Raw genomic sequence first — 26,201 nt, forward strand, 5'->3', positions numbered from 1 at the left:
AATTTTTTCTTTTGTTCTCAGGCAGTGTCCAATCTGATAGCAGTGGGTACATCTCATGGATTGGCTTTAATATTTGGTAAATTTTCTAAGTACTTTCCTTATTTTAAATATTAAATATCCTTTTGGGTTTTTATAATGTCTTTTAATCGCAGTTGATAGTGAACTTTATTTTCTTGAAAAAAAACCAGGAACACTTGAACATTAAAAATACTTTTATATTAAAAAACTATTTTATAGTTAAAAATTACTTGATTCAGCTTCATTTTGTTCATTGCAAGTTTATTTTCTCCTTTATGAATTTGTAAACTATCATGCCATATCTTTTGACTTTCTGCAGACCTAGACAAAAAGAACAGAGGGTTGAAAGGGGCCTTGGGTTGTCATCTTGTCTACCTCCAGTTTGTACTGTTGGTGATTTTTTATTCTAAATCATATCCGAGTAATAGGTATTCTAAAAGATCTTCAGGGAAATTCAAGGCTTTCTCAGTAGTTTTGAGTAACCTTCACTGACAGTAAGTTCTTTTTCATTTGCATTGTAAATCTCTCTAAATTGAAAAATGTTTAGCCTGTAATCACGTTTTTTTTGTTGGTTGGGAAGAGAACTCAACTAGTTTTGTTTGTATAGTAACTGAGATGAAATAACCCTACTTTCATTAATCTTCCTTTGCTTTTGAATTCAGTACTATGAGCAGAACATTTTGTTCTTGTTTTTTTATTTAAAAACTGTTAGATATTATTTTTCTGTAATTTTTACTGCTCTGTTCTGGATCATAGTCTTTTGCATCTTTCTTAAATGGAATTTCTGGTGAAACTGTATTTTAGTAAAGAATCTACAGACGCTATGTAAGGATTACTTGGGAATACTTTAATAGCAGAACCACAATTTGATCTCTCTGGACTTTGCATCTTTATTTACTACATGAGTGAATAACCAGTTATTTTCCCTTGTTTTTGAACAATTTAGCTTCATACTTATAAATTTTCCATTGTGCCAAAGCCTTATTTATCCAGTGATTTTAACACCTTGTCTTTTCAAAGGTGATTGATTTAAATAACAGAGTTTTATTGTTTGAGGATGAGAAGAATGGAAATAAAAATATTCTCTTGAGAAAACTTTAGAATTGATTATTTAAACAATTTTTTTCTTATGCTATGATTGATATGTGTTCATAATAGAAAATTTAGATGAGCAAAAGGTTGAAGATATAAAATGCCAAATTCTTCCTCATGTTAATCCTAACATTTCTATATAGACTTCTAATCTTTTTTCTGTACTTGTGTATATATATGTACGTACCAAAAATGGGATCATGTTAATTTGTAGCCTCCTTTTTCATTATAATGAAAATCTTCCCATGTAGTTTTATGTTTATCCATACATCATTTTTAATGGCTAAATAGTATTCTTTTAAATAGATTCACCATAATTTACTTAACCATTTCCTACTATAAGACATTTAGGTTGTTTCTAAACAAGCAATATAGTGATGAACATCTTTTTAACTACATTTTTGTGCATGTGATTATTTCATTAGGACAAATTCCTAAAAGTATAATTGCTTAGGTCAGGGTTTGAACATTTTAAACACTTCTGATGTATATTACCTGATTTTCCTCTAGAAAGTTTTACCAGCTTGTTCTCTCATCAGGTGTAAGAATGCTTATTTTCGATAGGGCATAAATTGTTATTAGGTTGATACAATGGGTATTAGAAGAGTATTAGAGGGAAGGATATTAAAAGGACTTTTAGTTCAGTCCCCTTTTTTTTATATCAGGTGATTCAGAACCAGAGAAGTTAACTGACATGCACAGAGCCAAGTTCAGAATCAAGGAACACTCAATCCTAGATTAGTGCAACTTCACCATTCTGAGCTCTTCTGTCCTGAGAGAAAAGGAGACGAATTCCAAGATATATGAAGGAAAGAATAGAAACTAAAGGATGAGTGCGGATAGAATATAATCCATATGTTTGTCAACAAAAATAAGAATGCATGTTGATTTTTGTTCCCACTTACCAGTACTCACTTTTCCTCAGTTCTGTCTGCTTTAACATCCCTACCTCACCACAAGGTTATAAGAATATGTGCCTGCTTATAATCAAACCCATGTAGAGCTTACTGCAACAAATTAAAATGAATACTTTAAAAATAAAAACCAACAGAGAAGATCACTTAGTCTTTTGCTACTGTCCTTAATTTTCTTGGGCCTGCTTCCTAATTATTTTAGACCCCAGCAGTTTTCTTGTAGAAAGATGAAATAATTTTTCATTACAGTCTCATGGAAAAGAAAGTATGCCAAAGGGAACATTTTGAGAAAGAATCATAATGTCCTGACTATGCTTTGGGTTTTTAATCACATAGTTAATAAATTTTATTCATTATTTTATAGGAAGCAGATATTAGGACAATGAGTTTTAACAAATGGGTTAAAATTTGCTCAAAATCCAGGAACAAATGGCAGAGTAATAATACTGTGAAATGTCTAAATTAGAAGTCTGGGTTCAATCTGATCTTATTTAAATATCTTTGTTGATCATAGGAAAAAATGCAGCAGGAAGAGCTATACTTGTTTAAGTACCATTAGAATCTTTGGAATAGAGGCCAGGGTCATTAAAGTAGTAATTATTGTAAGCTTCTTAAAGTTGGTGTATGTTGCTTATTCTTATGGAATTATAAGGCATATGATATTTATTATGTATTTTGTTTCTTACCTCTATACAGGCTCTCACGAACTCAGGTTTTAGTAAAGATGTCTCCCTATCCCAAGGCCCTTAGTTTTCCTTTTTTTTTTATTGTTAGTATATTTTAATAGATCATCTTTTTGAAATTATTTTTGTTTCTATGAAACCTAATGTACTTGGGTTTACTTACTGTGATATTATGCATTTTCTCTACTTCCGTAACCAATACTTGAATATAATAGTAAGTGCTAGAAACATTAATTAATCACATTTAGTATCATTCCCACAGATAACTAAAGTGTGTCACTTACACTCTTGAAATTTTACCTGTCTTTTCTTTGAACTTTTAAACTGATTTCTTGCTTTTCTCTTTCTTTCGATCTTTTCTCTATGGATTCAAAGGAAAAGGTATAGTAATTTTGTACTGCATGAGTGACTTTTTTTTTTTGACCTTTCTAACTGTTAGACCTAATGCCCTATTATGAAGTGCTTGTTGAAACAAACCAGCTAACTGAAATAGGTTAAATCAGGGAATTATTGAAAATTATAAATATAAGTATACCTTCAATGTTTAATCTTAACTAAAAATATATAAATACTAATTTTCCCCTTAATCTTTTGACTTGTTCCAAAGTCTTTTCTTTGAGTTTGTATGTGCCAGTTGGAAGTCTGGAACATCTTTTTGTGGGTATAAACTGCATCAAAAAAAGGTCATGTAAAATTAAAAAAAAATTTTGTTTTTAAAGTAAAAGCTTAGGCACCTCTGAATCAATTAAGGAGTGCAAAATTGTAGATTTTCATAAAACTTCTCTTTAGTCTTCTGTAGGTATCTTGTCCACACCTTACTTCATGACAGTTTTTAAAAGCTACTCATCTTTACCAGGTTTTTATAAAGGATTCATTTAGTTTTCATAGAAACAGCAGCTCTTTTCACTCTATTTTATCAGTTCACGTATTGTTTTAAGTTTTTAAAGTACAGTAACATTACAGTGGCATGAAGGGGTTTGGAAATGAACATACCTGACTATTCCTAAGCATCAGCACTCAGGAAAATAGCCAGTCAGCTATGGGGATTCATTGTGGCCTGGCCTTGAGTCAGTAAGCTTGATAGAGGGAATAATGAGAACTTTAATTCTGTGTGTTTGTTAGATGGAGGTCTGGTAAAGTGCTTCTGCTGTATTGTGATCATTGATGAAAAATGTTTCCTAATCTCTTTTCTGCCCCTTTGGTCTTAGAGAATATTTTAATATGCACAAAGGGTAAGAAAAGAGTAGTACTGAAGAGTAGTGCATACTGGCAATAACAATAGAGCTTTAGACACCCAGTTCAATTGGATTCCTTCTTAGATCTAGGTATTTCCTTCTTTGGTAGTCTTTGGGAACTAAACTAGTTAAAGCAAACTAGGGGTGATGAAATAGAGGACTGGGTTAGTTTTGATATAAGAAAACAGTAAAAATTCTTGAAGTATGTTCAAATTTAGATCTCATGGCTATTATAGACTATGTACATGGCTCTTCTTTGCTATTTAGAACATTACTCTTAAGGCCAGAATATGCTGAGGAGATCTACCCTAAGAAGTATGCTCTGAAAGATATACTAATAAAAGAAATAGGTGTGATGCACTGCAGTGTCAAATAGATGTGCTTTCTGTGGTATTAGGGCTTCAAGTTTTCTTAATTAATAAGCTATTTATTATGATTAATAATAATTCCTTGCATTTGTACTATTTGATATAATTTTTCATAGGCATTTGCTTATTTAAGCTCTATGCCAACTTTGTGACATTTATAGGAAAAATGATAGTTGTATTTCACATTTTTTGCCCAGTCATTTGCTTCATAAGGACTCAGTCCAATTTTTTTTAAAACTAAGCTGACAATGCCAACTAAATGTGAACTTTTGTGACTTTGTAAATGAAATTAGATGCACTACTAATTTGATCTTTTCCCAACAATAAACAAAGGAGACTTCTGAGAGTAGGAGGAGAATAGAATTTTTCCTTTTAAATTAATGAGATCAAGATCCCCCTGGAGGAGCAGAATATGGAGAGCTCTGATTTTCACTTTTCTTCTGTCCAGGTCCTTTTGTTTTTTCCCATATAACTTTAGAATTTACATGTTTGGAAGAGGTTTTTCACCAAGTCCCTCTCCCCAGAATTTTCCAGAATTATCTGGACTACAGTATATTTACTCTAGTGAAAGAAACCTCCCCAATAAGGCTCTGCTTTCTTCTTTCCACAGAAATTCTACCTTTTCTGAATGTCTAAATTGTATAAGAGCAAGTTTGTTAATATGGTATCATAAATATAGGATGTATAAAGAGAGCAAAAAGAATTGATAAATGTCATTGTGGAGTTAAAACATTATATTTTATACATTTCCCTACACCTCACTGCCACGCTGCCTTCTAAAGGGACATTATAAAGATAATAAATACATTATAAAAATCAAGGAAAATCAAGAATGTTTTCATTAACACAGTCCTATGGGATGTAAATTCAAAATGTATTTCAGGAATGACTAAGGTTGATAACTGGTCTCTTGTCTTAACTAATTCTTGGTACTCAGGATGCACAGTCAGGAAAGTAGTCATGTTTGAGTTTTTAATATAGAAGTTAGATGTGTCTTTTTCCTCCCACTTTTCTTCCTATTTGTTCTTTTTTATTGGCACCTTTATTCTCTATTTTAACTTACTCCTTAATTCTATTCTTAGTTTCCCTGAGTTATAAGAATACTTATAATGAATTTTTTTAAATCAGAGGGCAAGTAGTGAGTGTTTTTAAATATTGGTGGATCAGAACCATGTAGAGTTTGGAACTCAGAACAGGGACTACAAATAATCCCAACAGGACGCTGTTCAGATACTACTCTGTGCTTGGAAGGCAGGTAGCCCAAACTTATGGGACTTCTTTGTGAAGCTGGTATGGAGTTGCTGTATTTGTCCTCTTATTTTCAGTCCACCTGTTGCCTATGCACATGACCATAGTAGTGATATATATATATAGAACACTATCACCCAATCATCTTATCTTGACAGTTTGCAAAATAAGATATGTGGATAATCCAGTAACTGTATGAGGTTGCAACAACAAAATAATGGTCATGGAAAGCACTGTTTTAGGCTGGCAGTTTCAATAAAGCAAAATAAAATGTCATGTCAAATTTAGAGTTAGAAAAATAGAATAAGGGAAATTTTAGTAATTCAGATTGATCTGGGAGATGGAGAAAAATTGTGTAGGAAAAAGTCTGTAATTGTAATCTAGATGTGAATAAAAATAATGTTTTAAATACTTCAAACCTTGTGTATTTATGAATTGAATTTTATTCCTTTCCAGTGTTGGAAGAAAATGTTTCCATCTAGGAAGGCTAAAATCTAAAATGATTTCAGAAAACATCGAGTATTTTCTGTATACAGCCATTGTGTCAGAACTCCTTGGGGAGGTGGGGATCGCTATTTGAACCAGCCTGTGACACAGAAAACATCCTATGGTATTCACTTGGGGCAAAATGACTTAGGTCATGTTTTTCCCTAGACCTGAGAATGAATGTCTTTAGGCTCTTTCTGATAACTAGATTTACCCTTACAGAAGGTATATTTACAAATGTTTACTCTAGTGGTTATCAGATGCCTTCTAAGTGCAAGGCACCAGCCTAGGTATTCTGAGAGTGTTCACTCACTCATGATCTCAGCCCTTAGAGAGATCATAGTCTAGTAGTGGAAGTAAGGCATATTTACCTCCAAGAAGTAGCATGCAGATAATTAAGGGAAGTACAAAAAATTACTGGGGTAATTGTGAGAACAACAGGTTGTGTAAGTATGTGGGTTTTTTCCCCCTTGCACAGTTAAATTTTGCAGGCCTGCCTTATACTTAAATTTTTATTTCATTGTTTTCAAGTGGGTGCAATAATGAACTCTATACAGAATAAGCATTGCCTAGGAGAAGCCTGAGAGGAATTTCTTTTATTAGACAATAAAGTTTAATAAATACGTAAGTGCCTCCTGGAGAAATCAGAGGTGATTAAGGCAATATCCTTGCCCTAAATAACATAATCTAGTAGGGATTTTTATTATTTGCTTTTAGCACATCAGTTGTTGATGCTTGAAAATAATTTTCTTAAGTAGTTTAAACGTTTACTCTGTAATTTTATTTGCACTGTTAATTTGCCTAGTAAGCACTTTCTTCATGGATATTAAAAATGTACATTTCAGCCAAATTCTAAATTAATAAATTTTTATTTTGAAGTTTTAAAATGACCTTAAAAGATAGTATTCCCTGTAACCTTGCATCCTGAAACAGCAAGAAATACAACTCAAGAATGAGACAAAAAACGAACAGTTGATTTGTTCAAGGAGATGCAGATTTCTTAGAATTATTTTGCTTATTATTAGTGAGTTTTGCATTCTGCTTCCTTATTTGTTTTTCCTTGCATTCTTAGTGTCTAATTCAATGCCCAGCATCTAGTAGGTACTCAATAAATATATTTTAAAATGAATGTAACTTCATCATTTGATTCTTTTAATTCTTGCTACCTCTCAAGTCTTTGAAAACAAACCTATGCTAAATATATATTTATTCACTCTTTTCTTTCACTTGACTTTATAAATCACTTTCTTTAGATCAGAATCAAGCTTTGCGACTCTGTCTGGGTAGCACTAGTGTTGGAGGTCAGTATGGAGCCATCTCTGCGCTCAGTATCAACAATGACTGCTCAAGACTTCTCTGTGGCTTTGCTAAAGGACAGGTAAATATGAGCTTTATTTTATCCATAAAACAATGTTAAAGTCAATTAAAAAAAACTAGTATCTCCAGGTCAGTATCTTGAAGACCAAAATATTTGTTATTAAAAAGCCAACCTGAGGTTGCTCACTTTGACTTCTGTCTTGTTCAAATTTTGTAACAATTACTATTGGCTGAGCCAGAGTAGAATCTGATTTTTAATGTCTTAATTTATGTGTCTACATAAGTGAATAGCATTTATAAACCAACCAGTCTGTTATACCAAAATTTATTTCCTTATAGAAGTATAGATAATTGTTGCTGCTTTTAAATATGCTATATTCTGTTTTCTGTATTCTTACTACTGTGTTCCTGGATAACTATTTTGGTAATTCTTTCTATTTCTGAAACTGGCAATAATTTTTTTTTCTCATCTTCTGACTGACTAGTTGGTTTGGGAATAAGCCTGTCCTGTAATTTTTACCAGTGCTAAGGAGATGGACCCATTAAAGAAATTTCATTCACCTCTCAGTGTAAGAACAACATTTAAAATGTGAAGAGAAAAATAGATTGGGCAGGATGAAGGGAGGATGAATAAGGAATATAGGCTCTGTACTTTAATGGTCTGCAACCTTTAGTTATGTCTTAACATATTAACATATAAACATTCTTTGCCTTTAATGTTTATAGACTAGGAGTAAGTAATTTCCTTCACAAGGCAGGATACTTAAGTGCAAAAAGAAACAGTACATTTGTTTTTATTTATTTATTTATTTTTTACTTACAGTATCATTGGTATACACTCTTATGAAGGTTTCACAAGAAAAACAATGTGGTTACTACATTCACCCATATTATTGAGTCTCCCCCATACTCCATTAAAAAATTTTTTTTATTAAGGTATTATTGATATATACTCTTATGAAGGTTTCATATGAAAAAGCAATGTGGTTACTACATTTACCCATATTATCAAGTCCCCACCCATACCCCATTGCAGTCACTGTCCATCAGTGTAGTAAGATGCCACAGAGTCACTATTTGCCCTCTTTGTGCTTCTTTGTTGCCTTTCCCCGTGACCCCTCACAACATGTGTACTAAACATAATACCCCTCAATCCCCTTCTCCCTCCCTCCCCACCCATCCTCCCACATGCGTCCCCTTTGGTAACCACAAGTCCCTTCTTGGAGTCTGTGGGTCTACTGCTGTTTTGTTCCTTCGATTTTGCTTCATTGTTATACTCCACAAATGAGGGAAATCATTTGTCACTTGTGTTTCTCCACCTGGCTTATTTCACTGAGCATAATATCCTCCAGTTCCATCCATGTTGTTGCAAATGGTAGGATTTGTTTCTTTCTTATGGCTGAATAGTATTCCATTGTGTATATGTACCACATCTTCTTTATCCATTCATCTACGAATGGACAGTTAGGTTGCTTCCATATCTTGGCAATTGTAAATAGTGCTGCAATAAACATAGGGGTGCATATGTCTTTTTGAATCTGAGAACTTGTATTCCTTGGGTAAGTTCCAAGGAGTGGGATTCCTGGGTCAAATGGTATTTCTATTTTTAGTTTTTTGAGGAACCTCCATATTGCTTTCCACAATGATTGAACTAGCTTACATTCCCACCAGCAGTGTAGGAGGGTTCTCCTTTCTCTGCATCCTCACTAGCATTTGTTGTTCCTAATCTTTTCAATATTGGCTGTCGTAAGTGGTGTGAGGTGATATCTCATTGTGGTTTTAATTTGCATTTCCCTGGTAATTAGTGATGTGGAGCATCTTTTCATGTGCCTGTTGGCCATCTGAATTTCTTCTTTGGAGAAGTGTCTGTTCGTATCCTCCACCCACTTTTTAATTTGGTTATTTGTTTTTTGGGTATTGAGGTATTTGAGTTCTTTATATATTTTGGATGTTAACCCTTGTTGTATATGTCATTTACGAATGTATTTTCCCATAGTGTAGGATGCCTTTTGTTCTGCTGATAGTGTCCTTTGCTGTACAGAAGCTTTTTAGCTTGGTGTAGTCCCATGTGTTCATTTTTTCTTTTGTTTCCCTTGCCCGATGAGATATGTTCAGGAAAAAGTTGCTCATGCTTATATTCAAGAGATTTTTGCCTATGTTTTCTTCTAAGAGCTTTATGTTTTCAATGTCTTATATTCAGGTCTTTGATCCATTTTGAGTTTACTCTTGTGTAAACTGGGTTAGACAATAATCCAGTTTCATTCTCTTGCACATAGCTGCCCAGTTTTGCCAACACCAGTTGTTGAATAGGCTGTCATTTCCCCATTGTATATTCATGGCTCCTTATTGTATATTAATTGACCATATATGCTTGGGTTTATGTCTGGGCTCTCTAGTCTGTTCCATTGGTCTATTGGTCTGTTCTTGTGCCAAGTACATTTGTTTTTAAAGCATTTAGTTGTCTTGTAGATCACCATGTGGGATTTGGCCAGTGGAAAACTTCTAAGATCAATCATAGATGCTCATCCTCCAGGAACAGCAATATTACATATTAAGGTAATATCTTTGTTTTCTTTTTCTAATAATTTTTATTATTGTACCTCTGCATACATTTTTAAGTAAGTTTCTTTATAAACAGAATCCTTGAAAGTGAGTTGTCTTTTATTTGACTTGCTCCTACGAGATGTTTTCCGAAGTTAAAACCAGAGATAGGCTAGCAAGGGAGTCTTCAGCAGCAAGTTGTATGAAAGTCTAACAGGTATAGCAGCAAAAAGAGTTAACTGATGTGATCCTAGGTGAGAGGTTGGCAGCAAAGACAGGCAGTACCCTGCTGCAAGCTCACGTGGAAATTTAAAATGTCTTTTTAATCTTTTGTTTAGTCCATCAAGGTTTTATTGCTGAGATGGTATGTTCTGTCACACTTTGTTGGGAGTTACCTGAGGTTCAGGGCACAATTGTAAAAGAACTGATGTTTGCAGTATGTTTAGAAATGAATCTGTTGGTTTATTTTCTTTTAGGCCTCTAAAGGAAAACATTAAGATTTGAGTTCGGCTTTCTCCTTACAGGTCTGAAAAAATACACCGAGTTAGGTAACAGATTTAATCTATAAATACAATGTGAACCTTGGTTTTTGTATGCTGTCAAGCCCATGTTCATAAGCATAAAAGTAAAGGGCTATAAATAGGGAAGTCTAAAATCAGGTCTTCTAGATTTTAATGATATGCACATTTGGTTGCTTAGCTGTGCAGACCTCTCTTATCCATGCATAAGCCTTTTTAAGTCTGCAAGCATCTGGAGTTTATGTATCTGCATCTAGAGTAGTTGTAGAAATGTCTTCTGTGACAAAGCAGAATTCAAGCATTTAGTAACAATGAAAACAAATCAAGTAAATGTAGTGAGAATAGCTCTTTTTGAACACCAATGGCAGTTTATTTTGACCTCTTTTCATATGGAATGTGCCAACTTCTAATATGTCATAGCTGTTTGTGTTTATATCTTATCTCCTTCAATAGATTAAGACCTTTAAAACCAGAATCTGTTATTTACTTACTTAAGTGTTTGATGCATAGTAGCTGCTCAATAAATATTTGATGGAAAAAATAACTAGTTGGTGGTGTTCATACAAAGCCAGTCCATTTGCAGAAAAAAGCACAGTTTAGGGGAGGAACAATAGAAAACAGAAGAAATAAAGACAGAAAAGGGAAGAATGCAGCTAAGGTTAAAAGCATAGTAGTAGTCCATTGTGTTGCTTGGGAATGGTGACAAAGTTGGTGTGTGCTGACACTGTGACATTGGAGAAAGAGCAAGAGATACATGATTGAATACTTCTGAAGTCTTGGATTGACAACAGCCACTTCCATTTCAGGGCTCTTACTGTTCTTTAAACTTAATCCTACATTTCATCTGTAGTAATTTGGGTTTTCACTCTCCTTAATAGATACATTGTGTCCTGGGGGGGTCAATGGGATCTGTACTTTTCTGTATACACACATATATAGAATTGTATAAATGTGTATTAATTGGAATTGGAATATTTGGAATAATATCTAGGTTTATTTTAAAACACAGGAAGCAGAAACTTAATAAGTAAAAATATGAGTTCTATTATTTTTCCTACACTCCAGGGGTATATGCCTCCCCACTTTGGCAATTGCTCCTAGGCTTTGAGAGCTAAGGTGTAGGGCTTCTTTACTATGCCTGTGCTTGTGGTCAAGGAGGAATAATTTTGCAGTATCCTTCTGTACATTAACCATACCTAACAGCACATAGGTGTGCCACTTAAGATGGTTCACCAACCTTTGGGGTTAGGGAAACTAGTCAGTGTAAATGTTACAAGTTAAGTTACTCAATTTTGTATCATACAACATTCACATTTCCCATACCTTATAAGCCCTTAGGATGTTTGTCATGTGAACAAAATACTTCAATAAATAATAACTGAAGTATCCTCTTTTGAAGAAGATCAAGGATTTTTCTGTATTTGGAAAAATTACTAAGAAGTTAAACTATTTTAAATATAGTGGATTAACTCTTCAGTTATTCAGAAAACATTCAGACAAGTTTATTTCCCAGAGATACCAAATATCTTTTACTGTGTCTTTATTCTTGAAAACTAGGCAAGTACAAATGTATCTAAAATATCTTATTCATTTAATAGCATGTTAGAAAAAGTTAACTTAAGAACCCAAATAGAGAATTTTAGGGCTTTACGAATCATAGTTTGTGTTTTTCTTTTATTCTGATGAAAGGTGGTTTTGCTTTTTTAAAGCCTCAGTTTTTTAAATATATTGAGCTATTTTTATTCTGAATATGGGTAAGGTTGTGTATTTAGAGTGATGAGCTAAATCTAATTTAGGTGATTCAAATGCTATTAAATGTATTTATTTTAAATTTTTAAAATTTTATAATTTTTTTGCCCATACTGTCTTAACACTTGACTGGTTGTTTAAAAATCTGTAAGAATATAAATTCCTTCTCTGTTTAGTTTACAGATGATCCAACTCTTGCAATTTGCAACGACAGCGGAGGCTCTGTTTTTGAATTGACATTTAAGTAAGAGGCTTATGAACATTTGTTGACAAATGAAAAGATTAGCTCTGGTTTAATGACTTGAAGTTGAACATAAAGAGGTCTGAGAAGTCCTTGTGACTGAAAACAAGTTATGGCTGTGTGCTATGATTACCTGGGGAGGCATATAGAACATACAGGGTTCTAGGTCTGCCCTCCCACCCCAAGTTCTATCTCAGTAGGTCTGAGTTGAGATTCTAGACTCCTACTCCCCAAAGGATTCATATGAGCTGTCAAGCTTGGGAACTGTTACTCTTGAGTTTCTCACTTATTTTGGTTTAGGCCTCCAGCCCAGTTGATAATAACCATAATGGCCAGGTGTAGAAAGGTTTTTTGGAATTGCCTATTTACTCTTTAAGAATAAAGACTGTCTAGATACATGGAAGAACATTTGTAAAGCTGAATTGAAAAAAAACAAGTCAATCTATGTTATGTTTCCACACATTTTTCAGTGTAAGACTATATTTGTTTCTTGTGTTTTTCATACCTTTGAACAATGCTGAGTCCAAGGTAATTGCTTAAAAAAATAGTATTCATTTAGCTAATGTTTATGAATATTTCCTATATGAAGGCATTTGTTCTAGGCGCCAAAGTTGCAGCTGTGAACCAAGCAAGGCTGTTACTCTAATAGAACTTACATTCTAGTTGGGATGGGGTTGGGAGGCAGACAATAAACCAACAAATAAATGAGATATTTGCCATAGTTAATGAGTATTGTGAAGAAAATAAGACAGGTCATTGTGCTGGAGTGTACTGGAGGATAATTTAGGAAGGTCTCTTTCAGAAGGTGACATTTGAACAAAGACCTGAATGATAATCTGCCAAGATTATCAAATGCAAAGATCTGAAGATGTGTCCCAGGCAAAGGGACGTTCAAGCACAAAGGCTTTGAGGTGGACACGAACTTGGCCTGCTGGAACAAAGGAAAGAGGCAGTGTGGCTGGAGCTTGACTTTGTCAGGAACAACAGTAGTAGGAGAAGAGTGAAGGCAGGAGCCAGATCATATAGGACATTTTAAAACATGGTGAAGAGTTTGGATTTAATTTTATGTACAGTGGCAAGCCTTGGAGTGTTTTCAGAAGAGTGATAACTCTGACCTGTATATTAAAAGATCATGCTTATGTCATGTGGAGGATTGTTGAGGACAAGAATAAGAATTGGGAGGCTGTTGTAGTCCACACCAGAGATGATAGTGCCTTGGATGTTTGCTAAATCAACTCTTGAGTTCTTTTGTTACATTTTCAGGAGAGTGATGGGGGTGAGAACGTGTGACTCTAGGTGTCTGTTCAGCGGTTCCAAGGGTGAAGTTTGCTGTATTGAGCCTCTCCACTCTAAGCCTGAGTTGAAAGATCATCCCATCACACAGTTTTCCTTATTGGCCATGGCATCCCTAACAAAGGTAGGTGTGCTTAGAAGATGAAATTCTTAACTTTTGCAGCTTTGAATACCAAAAAATTGAAAATTATAGTGTAAATATTAAAAATGTTTTTCTCCTAAAGATACTGGTTATTGGATTGAAACCATCCTTGAAAGTGTGGATGACTTTTCCCTACGGACGGGTGAGTAAGCCTCTCCATCTTATTGGCAAAAGAGGTTGGGGAAAGAAAATGACTTGTATATGGTGAATTCTGTGAGATTGTCAGATAACTAGACATAATGGACATCAGTGCTCTGAAGATCATTGTGTGAACTTACCTTGATGTGACCGAAGCAGCATAAGCTTATGACTGCAGCAGTGTTCTGGAGATCATGAGACCCCTAGAGTGTACTTTTCTACCTTTATTGCTTTAAGTTTTTCTCTGTAAACAGCTGCTGCTTTGATATTGAACTACTGATTGGGAACCACCTTAATATCCAGCATAAATTGCTGCTTATACTCTGACTCTGACATTTTACTTTGGGGGTAATACTTCACAGAATATATTTTGCATGCCCCAGTTGCCCTTTTCTGTTCTGGTTGGTTGTTTTCAGAGAGTTGTGATCTTCCAGTGTCTATGTGAGGAGAGGCATTGATAGGTGGGATGGAGAATGATGGTACCAAACTAAGGCTAGTTCAGAAAGTGGCCTTTATACTGAGGGAGTTTTCTTGCTTATATTCTCTGTATCTCTGGGCCCCAGGGGAAGCACATCTACTTGTTCAGATGGCAAAGCTGGCATAGATTGCTATTAACATTTCTTACATGAGCTTTATTGGCTAATCGGTGCTTATCATGGTGGTATGTGTTTGCATCTTTTTGTATTTTTGATTGGTATTTTCCTCAACATTTTCATATGAATATTTTCAAACAAATACAGAAGTGGAAGGAATTTTGCATCAAACATCTGTATACTTATTAACTTCTACCATTAATGTTGTACTGTTCTTTCTTATATATTTATCCATCTCTCTACCTATCAAATTATGTTTTTTTAAAAATGTATTTCCAAATAAATTGCAGGAATCAGTAATCTTTTCTCTAAATATTCATCATGTATATGATTACCTAGAGTTCAGTATTTCACTTTTTCCTTTGGTGTAAAATTTACACACAATTTAAAGCACAGATCTCGAGTGTACATTTGTTTACTGTGATGACTTTTTTTTGGCCTTCTCCTCACTTAGATGGATCCTTCCAGTGTTCCGTTGCTGGCCTGGCACTTTGTGGCAGTGCATAATTATGTGAATCCCATGCTTGCGTTCTGCAGAGGAGATGTTGTTCATTTCCTATTGGTAAGTCCTAATATGAGGCTAGATCTATTATAAAGTCCTTTATCATAAGATTTTCTTCCTGATTCACCAATAATTTAATATTGTGTCAAAGAAATATGTATCATAATTATTTGGAGAAAAAGTGGTCTATTTAATTTTATTTAAGGCTTTAATGATTAACATGGAAAACAACTGATGACCCTCAACTCCATGCCCCTTCATTGTGTATTCATCAATTCTATCTCCTTTGACTAACAAATAATTAATGGCTTATGTATAAATATATGAAGGTACATGTGTTTATGTTAATGGCTTACCTATCAACATAAAGTGTATATATCAGACAACAAGTATCATTAAGTACCTGCTATGTTCTCTATCCTGTGATGGACACAGGGAGTATAAAGCATTGTTTTTTCTTTCATGTAGCTCAAAGTATTATTTGAAAGACAAAACCAGTATGGTCATTACTACTAGGGAGAACAGTTTAAGGATTCAACTCTGTGATGAGAATTAAAAGTTGGTATGAGTTCAGAATATAGAGAGATTTATATGGACTGGAGAGGCATGCAAGACTTTATGAAGGATATACAGCAAATGCTATAGGAGAGGTAGACATGCACATTGGGGCAAGTAAGATGAACTGAAGTTATAGAGGTAAGAAGGTGCCTGTGTAATCTCTTGGTTTCCTAGCTCAGTGAAGCCAGCACTATTGTCCCTTTAGTTTCTCCAGCCAGAAACCCAGGAGTTACCCTGCCTTTCAGTTACCCTTTTCCCTTTACTTCTGCTCCATTACCACATCCTGTTGACTGTATCTCCAGAATCTCCTGAATTTACTCTCTTTGTCTCTCCCATTGTTGCTTCTCTAGCCCAAACCACTGACATTTCTAGCCTCGGCTCTGAGTAGCTTCCTGAATATTCTCTGGCTTTGCTGTCTTTACATATCTTAGCTCTGCCAGGAAAGCTCTGTGCTCCCCTTATCCTAGCTCATGATTAACGTTGCCCTCCCTGACCGTCTGAAGTAAGTTAGCATTTCTTGCAGCATACACCCAGAAGACCTTCTCCTTTGTAACATTCAGCACTTTTTAAATTACTTGTCTAATATTTTGCTGTCTCAGTAAACTGAAAGTTCCATAGGTCTAAAGAACAACTCTACTGCTATATTCCAGTCACTAAGACAGTGCCTATATATAGAAGATGCTTAATAAATGTTTATAAATATGACAGGGAGAAACTACTACGGAAAATAAAACTGAATATATGGCATGAATTTAGATTAGGGGTTGGCAAACTATGGCCTGTGGGCCAAATCTGGCCAACTGCTTGTTTTTGTAAATAAAGTTTTATTGGGATACAGTCATGCTCATCTGGTTATATATTATTTATGAGTGCTTTCTCATGACAGTGACAGAGGTGAGTAATTGTAACAGAAGCTATGTGGTCCGCAGAACCTAAAATACTTGTTGTGTGGCCATTTACAGAAAAAGTTTGCTGACCTCTGGCCTGGATTGTATGAAAAATGACCTAGATTGGTAATGAGGTACCTTCACAGGTTCTTAAAGTGATAAAGATGTGATTAAGGTGATTTTTTAGGAAGATCAGTGTAGAAGTAGCAAAAAGAATGGATTGTAGGAGATAGGAAGGAAATAGAGGTTTTGCTGTTGTACTAAAGGTGTGAGATCTTTAGATAAGAGTGGTTAGTGGCAGTGAGAATTAGGGATGATATTTTGAAGGGAAGACAAGGCTCCTCATTGGATCTAGGGACTGAAGGATGTGAATTAAACATTGCATTTCTGACTTTGCATTTTAGAAGCTTGGAATATTTGAAGGGTTAGGGTTAGAGAAGATTTAAATGTGTTGAGTTGGAAGTGAAGCTGGGACTCCCAACTGTTGTATCAGGGAATGGCCTCTGGACAGATGGCAATGCAGGTCTGGAATGCATTTGAAATTTCAGGATATGGAGGGTAGTTGAAGCTGTGAAATTCAAAAGCTAAAGCATACATAACCTTGGCACACACTCACACAAAAGAAAGGAAAAACAAAACAGGAGTTCCTATAAAGCCGCATAGAGGTAGGAGGGGAAATAGGACAGTATGGTGTCACAGAAGACAAAGGGGAGAGCCTTCAGGTCAGTGTCAATTCCAAGGTAATACCAATACTGAATAAAGATCAAGGAGGAAGACTGAAGACGAAGACCACTGGATATACAAGAAGTCTCTCGTTAGAACATTTTTGTGGCCTAATTATCAATGGAATAGAGGTAGAAGTTAGATTGTAGAACCTTGTTAAAGCAATGGGTGTCTAAAAGAACAAATGTACAGTGTTTGGATGCAAGAGGAAAGAGAATAAGTAAGTATATCTATAAAAAGTAAATCAAGGGAAGGTTTTTTGTTTTTGTTTTTGTTTTTTATTCAAAGATAGAGAAATTAGAAACATGTTTGATAGTAAAAGGGAAAGGGCCCTTAAAAGGGAGTGATTGACTATACTAACAAGGGAGATGTAATAATAAACAGTGATGGAGGGGGTAGGATTTTGAGTATATAGAAATGAAATGATTTTCTTTAGCAAGGACTTGAGCAAATTTTCAGAGAATTGGTAATGTGGCTGTTGATCTTTTTGCTTATGAAACACTTTCAACATATGCAGAAGGTGGAACAATTTGGTGCTGTCTTATTTTCATTTTTCAAATGAGGAAACAGAGAGACTAAGTGATTTGCCCTTGGTCACACTGCTGCAATAGTGGAACTTACTCTCAAATACATGGCTGTAGATCCCAGGCTCCTTTTACCAGACCATCCTTTCTTACACGGGAAGTAGCTCAGGGAAGTGAAGATGAGAGGACATGAAGGGCCCACATTAAGTGGTCTCAGATGTTTCTTAAAGTACCTGGTGAGGTCAGTACTGCAAGTGATGGGACTGGATGACAAAGAGGAATGGGACAAAAGGGAAAAGAAGACATCTAAGACACTACTATGGGGAGTGTACAGGAAAACCCAGGTTGGAGGGAATGTCATGAATTTAGGTGTCAGTCATATATTGTGCTGTCTCCTTTCTTCAGTACTCTATCACCTTGGAGCAGAAGCAGAGAAAGCAAATTGTAAGGATGCTTGAAGGCTAGAGAGTATGTATGTACTCTCTCTCTCTCTCTCTCTCTCTCTATATATATATATATATATATAAATGATTGACACTGGAGGTTTTTTTTGGAAAGTGTGGGGCTGTTTGACCTATAATAATATGCTTCAGAAAAGTCTAGTTTTGTCACTGTAGCTTTTTTTAAATGAAATTTTGTTGGAGTTCACACCATGTCACCAATCCCATTGAATGCTTTAACTCTGGCTAAATACAATCATTGATGTGATAAAGTTAGTTCTGAATTATAAAAGAGTGAAAATAACATTACAGCATTTGTCAATACTCAAAACTAGACTACTGAGTAGATATGTGTTGGATTTTGGTATAAATCATGATGTGGATGATTTTTTTCATTTGTGTAATAGTTTCTTTTTTATTTTTCTTGGTTTTTCTCTTTTTTTTTTGTAGATAATTATTTTTTATTGAAGGGTAGTTGACACACAGTATTACATTACATTAGCTTCAGGTGTACAACACAGTGATTCAACATTTATATACATGATAATTCTAGGTACCAGCTATCACCATACCAAGTTGTTACAATATTTTGACTATATTCCTTATGCTATACATTACATCCTGGTTACTTATTTATTTTACAATTGGAAGTGTGTACTTTTTTTTGTTGTTGTTGTGAGGGCATCTCTCATATTTATTGATCAAATGGTTGTTAACAACAATAAAATTCTGTATAGGGGAGTCAATGCTCAATGCACAATCATTAATCCACCCCAAGCCTAATTTTCGTCAGTCTCCAATCTTCTGAAGCATAACGAACAAGTTCGTACATGGAGAACAAGTTCTTACATAGTGAATAAGTTCTTACATGGTGAACAGTGCAAGGGCAGTCATCACAGAAACTTTCGGTTTCGATCACGCATCATGAACTATAAACAATCAGGTCAATTATGATTATTCGTTTGATTTTTATACTTGATTTATATGTGAATCCCACATTTCTCCCTTATTATTATTATTATTATTTTTAATAAAATGCTGAAGTGGTAGGTAAATGCAGGATAAAGGTAGAAAACATAGTTTAGTGCTGTCAGAGGGCAAATGTAGATGATCAGGTGTGTGCCTATAGACTAAGTATTAATCCAAGCTAGACAAGGGCAACAAAACATCCACGGATGCAGAACATTTCTCTCAAAACAGGGGGGGTGAGGTTCTAAGCCTCACCTCTGTTGATCCCCAATTTCTCACCTGATGGCCCCCCTGCGACTGTGCCTGTCTTAGGTTGTTCCTCCCTTGAGGAATCTTACCCGTCTCTGGCTAACCAGTCATCTTCCGGGGCCATACAGGGAAGTGTAAAGTTGGTAAGTGAGAGAGAAGCCTTATTGTTTGAAAAGGTTAGCTTTTTACTTCTTTGCATATTTATGCCCTGTGGCTTCTATGCCCAGCATCTGTCTTGAGGTATCTTTACCACTTGGAAGAATTATGATACTCAGTAAATTTGATATGAGGCACAAATTCTGTTTAAGGGTTGTATTTAGGAAGGAAGAAGAAAAGCTATAGAAGTAGCAGGCGGAAGAAAACATGGGAAGATTGATTATTTCTTTGACATATCTTCTTGTAGAGTAACTTCAGCATGTATAGGTTTTAAACTACTAATTAAATTGTGCACACACATTAACATAACAGGAGTATAGTTACATAACCAAAGCATACCTGTAATTACCAGCCATCTCCAGTGAAACCAAGAAAACCAGTTAGGCACCTTAGGCATTTGTGAAAACTTATCTATGATATGGTGGATATTGTCCAACTGAGCTTGAACAGTCTGAGAGAAATGAGACAAATTAAAACAACCCATTCCTGGGGACTGTTCACATCCCATATGTTCTTTTAACAGTAAATGTCTGTAGTTGTAAGATTTTGGAGCGCTACAATTTGCACTTCTCCTAATTCTTGTTTGAGTTCCAACAGTATAGATCCAGTCAAATTTGTTGTTTTACTGTATGCACAGGCCAGCTTAGATATCTCCTTCTTCATTCCCATGGCAAGTCCAGGAACTGGTGGGATGAGTGCATCTACAGCTGTAGCAGTGCGTGGATCTTTGTTGGGGTTTTTTGATGATCATCTTCTGGCATGAGTCTTCCAGAGAGTGCTGATGTTGGAAGTTCTTTTTCATATCGTATCTTAGTTCATTTTCGGGGTAGTCCAATTAGGCTTTGATCCTCTGTATAAACACAAACAGATCCTTTACCTACACTTTTATATGCCCTTTATACCCTTGTGTAGGACGCATTGGAGGTCTCCACACAGGAACTGCCTTTTTTTTTCTTTTTTTTTGTTATCATTAATCTACACTTACATGATGAATATTATGTTTACTAGGCTCTCCCCTATACCAGGTCCCCCCTATAAACCCCTTTACAGTCACTGTCCGTCAGCATAGCAAATATTGTAGAATCACTACTTGCCTTCTCTGTGTTGTACAGCCCTCCCTTTCTCCCACCCCCCATGCATGCTAATCTTAATGCCCCCCTTCTTCTCCCCCCACTTATCCCTCCCTACCCACCCATCCTCCCCAGTCCCTTTCCCTTTGGTACCTGTTAGTCCATTCTTGAGTTTTGTGATTCTGCTGCTGTTTTGTTCCTTCAGTTTTTCCTTTGTACTTATATTCCACAGATGAGTGAAATCATTTGGTATTTCTCTTTCTCCACTTGGCTTGTTTCACTGAGCATAATACCCTCCAGCTCCATCCATGTTGCTGCAAATGGTAGGATTTGCCCTTTTCTTATGGCTGGGTAGTATTCCATTGTGTATATGTACCGCATCTTCTTTATCCATTCATCTATCGATGAACATTAAGGTTGCTTCCAATTCTTGGCTATTGTAAATAGTGCTGCGATAAACATAGGGGTGCATTGGTCTTTCTCATACTGGATTGCTGCATTCTTAGGGTAAATTCCTAGGAGTGCAATTCCTGGGTCAAATGGTAAGTCTGTTTTGAGCATTCTGATGTACCTCCATACTGCTTTCCACAATGGTTGAACTAATTTACATTCCCACCAGTAGTGTAGGAGGGTTCCCCTTTCTCCACAGCCTCGCCAACATTTGTTGTTGTTGTCTTTTGGATGGCAGCCATCCTTACTGGTGTGAGGTGATAACTCATTGTAGTTTTAATTTGCATTTCTCTGATAATTAGCGATGTGGAGCATGTTTTCATGTGTCTGTTGGCCATCTGTATTTCTGTTTTGGAGAACTGTCTGTTCAGTTCCTCTGCCTATTTTTTAATTGGATTATTTGTTTTTTGTTTGTTGAGGCATGTAAGCTTTTATATTTTCTGGACGTCAAGCCTTTATCGGATGTGTCATTTTCAAATATATTCTCCCATACTGTAGGGTTCCTTTTTGTTCTATTGATGGTGTCTTTTGCTGTACAGAAGCTTTTCAGCTTAATATAGTCCCACTTGTTCATTTTTGCTGTTGTTTTCCTTGCCTGGGGAGATATGTTCAAGAAGAGGTCACTCATGTTTATGTCTAAGAGGTTTTTGCCTATGTTTTCTTCCAAGAGTTTAATGGTTTCATGACTTACATTCAGGTCTTTGATCCATTTTGAGTTTACTTTTGTATATGGGGTTAGACAATGGTCCAGTTTCATTCTCCTACATGTAGCTGTCCAGTTTTGCCAGCACCACCTGTTGAAGAGACTGTCATTTTGCCATTGTATGTCCATGGCTCCTTTATCAAATATTAATTGACCATATATGTCTGGGTTAATGTCTGGATTCTCTAGTCTGTTCCATTGGTCTGTGGCTCTGTTCTTGTGCCAGTACCAAATTGTCTTGATTACTATGGCTTGACAGTAGAGCTTCAAGTTGGGGAGTGAGATCCCCCCTACTTTATTCTTCTTTCTCAGGATTGCTTTGGCTATTCGGGGTCTTTGGTGTTTCCATATGAATTTTTGAATTATTTGTTCCAGTTCATTGAAGAATGTTGCTGGTAGTTTCATGGGGATTGCATCAAATCTGTATATTGCTTTGGGCAGGATGGCCATTTTGACGATATTAATTCTTCCTAGCCATTAGCATGGGATGAGTTTCCATCTGTTAGTGTCCCCTTTAATTTCTCTTAAGAGTGAGTTGTAGTTTTCAGAGTATAAGTCTTTCACTTCTTTGGTTAAGTTTATTCCTAGGTATTTTATTTTTTCTTATGCAATTGTGAATGGAGTTGTTTTCCTGATTTCTCTTTCTGTTGGTTCATTGTTAGTGTATAGGAAAGCTACAGATTTCTGTGTGTTGATTTTGTATCCTGCAACTTTGCTGTATTCCGATATCAGTTCTAGTAGTTTTGGGGTGGAGTCTTTAGGGTTTTTTATGTACAGTATCATGTCATCTGCAAATAGTGACAGTTTAACTTCTTCTTTACCAATCTGGATTCCTTGTATGTTTTTGTTTTGTCTGATTGCCGTGGCTAGGACCTCCAGTACTATGTTAAATAACAGTGGGGAGAGTGGGCATCCCTGTCTAGTTCCCGATCTCAGAGGAAATGCTTTCAGCTTCTCGCTGTTCAATATAACGGTGGCTGTGGGTTTATCATATATGGCCTTTATTATGTTGAGGTACTTGCCCTCTATTCCCATTTTGCTGAGAGTTTTTATCATGAATGGATGTTGAACTTTGTCAAATGCTTTTTCAGCATCTATGGAGATGATCATGTGGTTTTTGTCTTTCTTTTTGTTGATGTGGTGGATGATATTGATGGACTTTCGAATGTTGTACCATCTTTGCATCCCTGGGATGAATCCCACTTGGTCATGGTGTATGATCCTTTTGATGTATTTTTGAATTCGGTTTGCTAATATTTTGTTGAGTATTTTTGCATCTACATTCATCAGGGATATTGGTCTGTAGTTTTCTTTTGTTGTGGGGTCTTTGCCTGGTTTTGGTATTAAGGTGATGTTAGCTTCATAGAATGAGTTTGGGAGTATGCCCTCCTCCTCTATTTGGAAAACTTTAAGGAGAATGGGTATTATGTCTTCCCTGTATGTCTGATAAAATTCCGAGGTAAATCCATCTGGCCCGGGGGTTTTGTTCTTGGGTAGTTTTTTGATTACTGCTTCAATTTCGTTGCTGGTAATTGGTCTGTTTAGATTTTCTGTTTCTTTCTGGGTCAGTCTTGGAAGGTTGTATTTTTCTAGGAAGTTGTCCATTTCTCCTAGGTTTCCCAGCTTGTTAGCATATAGGTTTTCATAGTATTCTCTAATAATTCTTTGTATTTCTGTGGGGTCCGTCATGATTTTTCCTTTCTCGTTTCTGATACTGTTGATTTGTGTTGACTCTCTTTTCTTCTTAATAAGTCTGGCTAGAGGCTTATCTATTTTGTTTATTTTCTCGAAGAACCAGCTCTTGGTTTCATTGATTTTTGCTATTGTTTTATTCTTCTCAATTTTATTTATTTCTTCTCTGATCTTTATTATGTCCCTCCTTCTGCTGACCTTAGGCCTCATTTGTTCTTCTTTTTCCAATTTCGATAATTGTGACATTAGACCATTCATTTGGGATTGTTCTTCCTTTTTTAAATATGCTTGGATTGCTATATACTTTCCTCTTAAGACTGCTTTTGCTGTGTCCCACAGAAGTTGGGACTTAGTGTTGTTGTTGTCATTTGTTTCCATATATTGCTGGATCTCCATTTTGATTTGGTCATTGATCCATTGATTATTTAGGAGCGTGTTGTTAAGCCTCCATGTGTTTGTGAGCCTTTTTGCTTTCGTTGTACAGTTTATTTCTAGTTTTATGCCTTTGTGGTATGAAAAGTTGGTTGGTAGGATTTCAATCTTTTGGAATTTTCTGAGGCTCTTTTTGTGGCCTAGTATGTGGTCTATTCTGAAGAATGTTCCATGTGCACTTGAGAAGAATGTATATTCTGTTGCTTTTGAATGTAGTGTCCTATAGATGTCTATTAGTTCCATCTGCTCTACTGTGTTGTTCAGTGCTTCCATGTCCTTACTTATTTTCTGCCCAGTGGATCTATCCTTTGGGGTGAGTGGTGTGTTGAAGTCTCCTGGAATGAATGCATTGCAGTCTATTTCCCCCTTTAGTTCTGTTAGTATTTGTTTCGCATATGCTGGGGCTCCTGTGTTGGGTGCATATATATTTAGAATGGTTATATCCTCTTGTTGGACTGAGCCCTTTATCATTATGTAGTGTCCTTCTTTATCTCTTGTTACTTTCTTTGTTTTGAAGTCTATTTTGTCTGATATTAGTACTGCAACCCCTGCTTTCTTCTCGCTACTGTTTGCCTGAAATATGTTTTTCCACCCCTTGACTTTTAGTCTGTACATGTCTTTGGGTTTGAGGTGAGTGTCTTGTAAGCAGCATATAGATGGGTCTTGCTTTTTCATCCATTCTATTACTCTGTGTCTTTTGATTGATGCATTCAGTCCATTAACATTTAGGGTGACTATTGAAAGATATGTACTTATTGCCATTGCAGGCTTTAAATTCGTGGTTACCAAAGGTTCAAGGTTAGCGTCTTTAGTATCTTACTGCCTAACTTAGCTCGCTTATTGATCTGTTATATACACTGTCTGGAAATTGTTTTCTTCTCTCCCTTCTTATTCCTCCTCCTCCATTCTTCATATGTTGGGTGTTTTGTGCTGTGCTCTTTCTAGGAGTTCTCCAATCTAGAGCAGTCCCTGTAAGATGTCCTGTAGAGGTGGTTTGTTGGAAGCAAATTCCCTCAGCTTTTGTTTGTCTGGGAATTGTTTTATCCCACCTTCATATTTGAATGATAGTCCTGCTGGATACAGTGTCCTTGGTTCAAGGCCCTTCTGTTTCATTGCATTTAATGTATCATGCCATTCTCTTCTGGCCTGTAGGGTTTCTGTCGAGAAGTCTGATGTTAGCCTGATGGGTTTTCCTTTATAGGTGACCTTTTTCTCTCTAGCTGCCTTTAAAACTCTTTTCTTGTCCTTGATCTTTGCCATTTTAATTATTATGTGTCTTGGTGTTGTCCTCCTTGGATCCTTTCTGTTGGGAGTTCTGTGTATTTCCATGGTCTGTTCAATTATTTCCTCCCCCAGATTGGGGAAGTTTTCAGCAATTATTTCTTTCAAGATACTTTCCATCCCCTTTCATCTCTCTTCTTCTTCTGGTACCTCTATAATATGGATATTGTTCCTTTTGGATTGGTCACACAGTTCTCTTAACATTGTTTCATTCCTGGAGATCCTTTTGTCTCTCTCTATGTCAGCTTCTATGCGTTCCTGTTCTCTAGTTTCAATTCCATCAATGGCCTCTTGCATCCTATCCATTCTGCTTATAAACCCTTCCAGAGTTTGTTTCCCTTCTGTAATCTCTTTTCTGGTATCTGTGATCTCCCTCCGGACTTCATCCCATATCTCTTGCATATTTCTCTGCATCTCTGTCAGCATGTTTATGATTCTTATTTTGAATTCTTTTTCAGGAAGACTGGTTAGGTCTGTCTCCTTCTCTGGTGTTGTCTCTGTGATCTTTGTCTGCCTGTAGTTTTGCCTTTTCATGGTGATAGGAATAGTTTGCAGAGCTGGGGCGAGTGACGGCTGGAAGAACTTCCCTTCTTGTTTGTTTGTGGCCCTCCTCTCCTGGGAGAACAGCGACCTCTAGTGGCTTGTGCTGGGTAGCTGCACACAGACAGGGTTTCTACTTCCTGCCCGGCTGCTATGGAGTTTATCTCTGCTGTTGCTGTGGGCGTGGCCTGGCTCGGGCTGCTGCTCCAAAATGGTGGAGTCGCGTTGGAGGGGGAGCAGCCTGGAGGCTATTTATCTCCGTAAGGGGCCTCCGAGCTCCCTGCAGCCCAGGGGATTAGCATGCCCAGAGATCCCCGGATTCTCTACCTCTGAATTAAGTGTCCCATCCTGCCCCTTTAAGACTTCCAAAAAGCACCCGCCAAAAGAAAACAACGACCACAAGAAAAAAAAAAAGAAAAAATTTTTTTATTAAAAAAATAAAAATTAAA

General features: G+C 36.1%; 1 protein-coding gene across 4 annotated transcripts in view; it reads left to right on the forward strand.

Annotated features, from left to right (window-relative positions):
• VPS8 (VPS8 subunit of CORVET complex) overlaps positions 1–26,201 on the forward strand; it is a 331,520-nt gene that overhangs the window by 37,831 nt on the left and 267,488 nt on the right. For all 4 annotated transcript variants that reach the window (XM_057500758.1, XM_036875334.2, XM_057500761.1 and 1 more), the window contains exons 7-13: positions 22–76; positions 7,298–7,422; positions 9,831–9,917; positions 12,346–12,413; positions 13,674–13,827; positions 13,928–13,987; positions 15,031–15,138. In XM_057500758.1, coding sequence (XP_057356741.1) covers positions 22–76; positions 7,298–7,422; positions 9,831–9,917; positions 12,346–12,413; positions 13,674–13,827; positions 13,928–13,987; positions 15,031–15,138 — 657 coding nt within the window. The remainder of the gene's footprint in view (positions 1–21; positions 77–7,297; positions 7,423–9,830; positions 9,918–12,345; positions 12,414–13,673; positions 13,828–13,927; positions 13,988–15,030; positions 15,139–26,201) is intronic.

This window comes from Manis pentadactyla, chromosome 1, assembly GCF_030020395.1.
Source record: "Manis pentadactyla isolate mManPen7 chromosome 1, mManPen7.hap1, whole genome shotgun sequence".
Lineage (NCBI taxonomy): Eukaryota > Metazoa > Chordata > Mammalia > Pholidota > Manidae > Manis > Manis pentadactyla.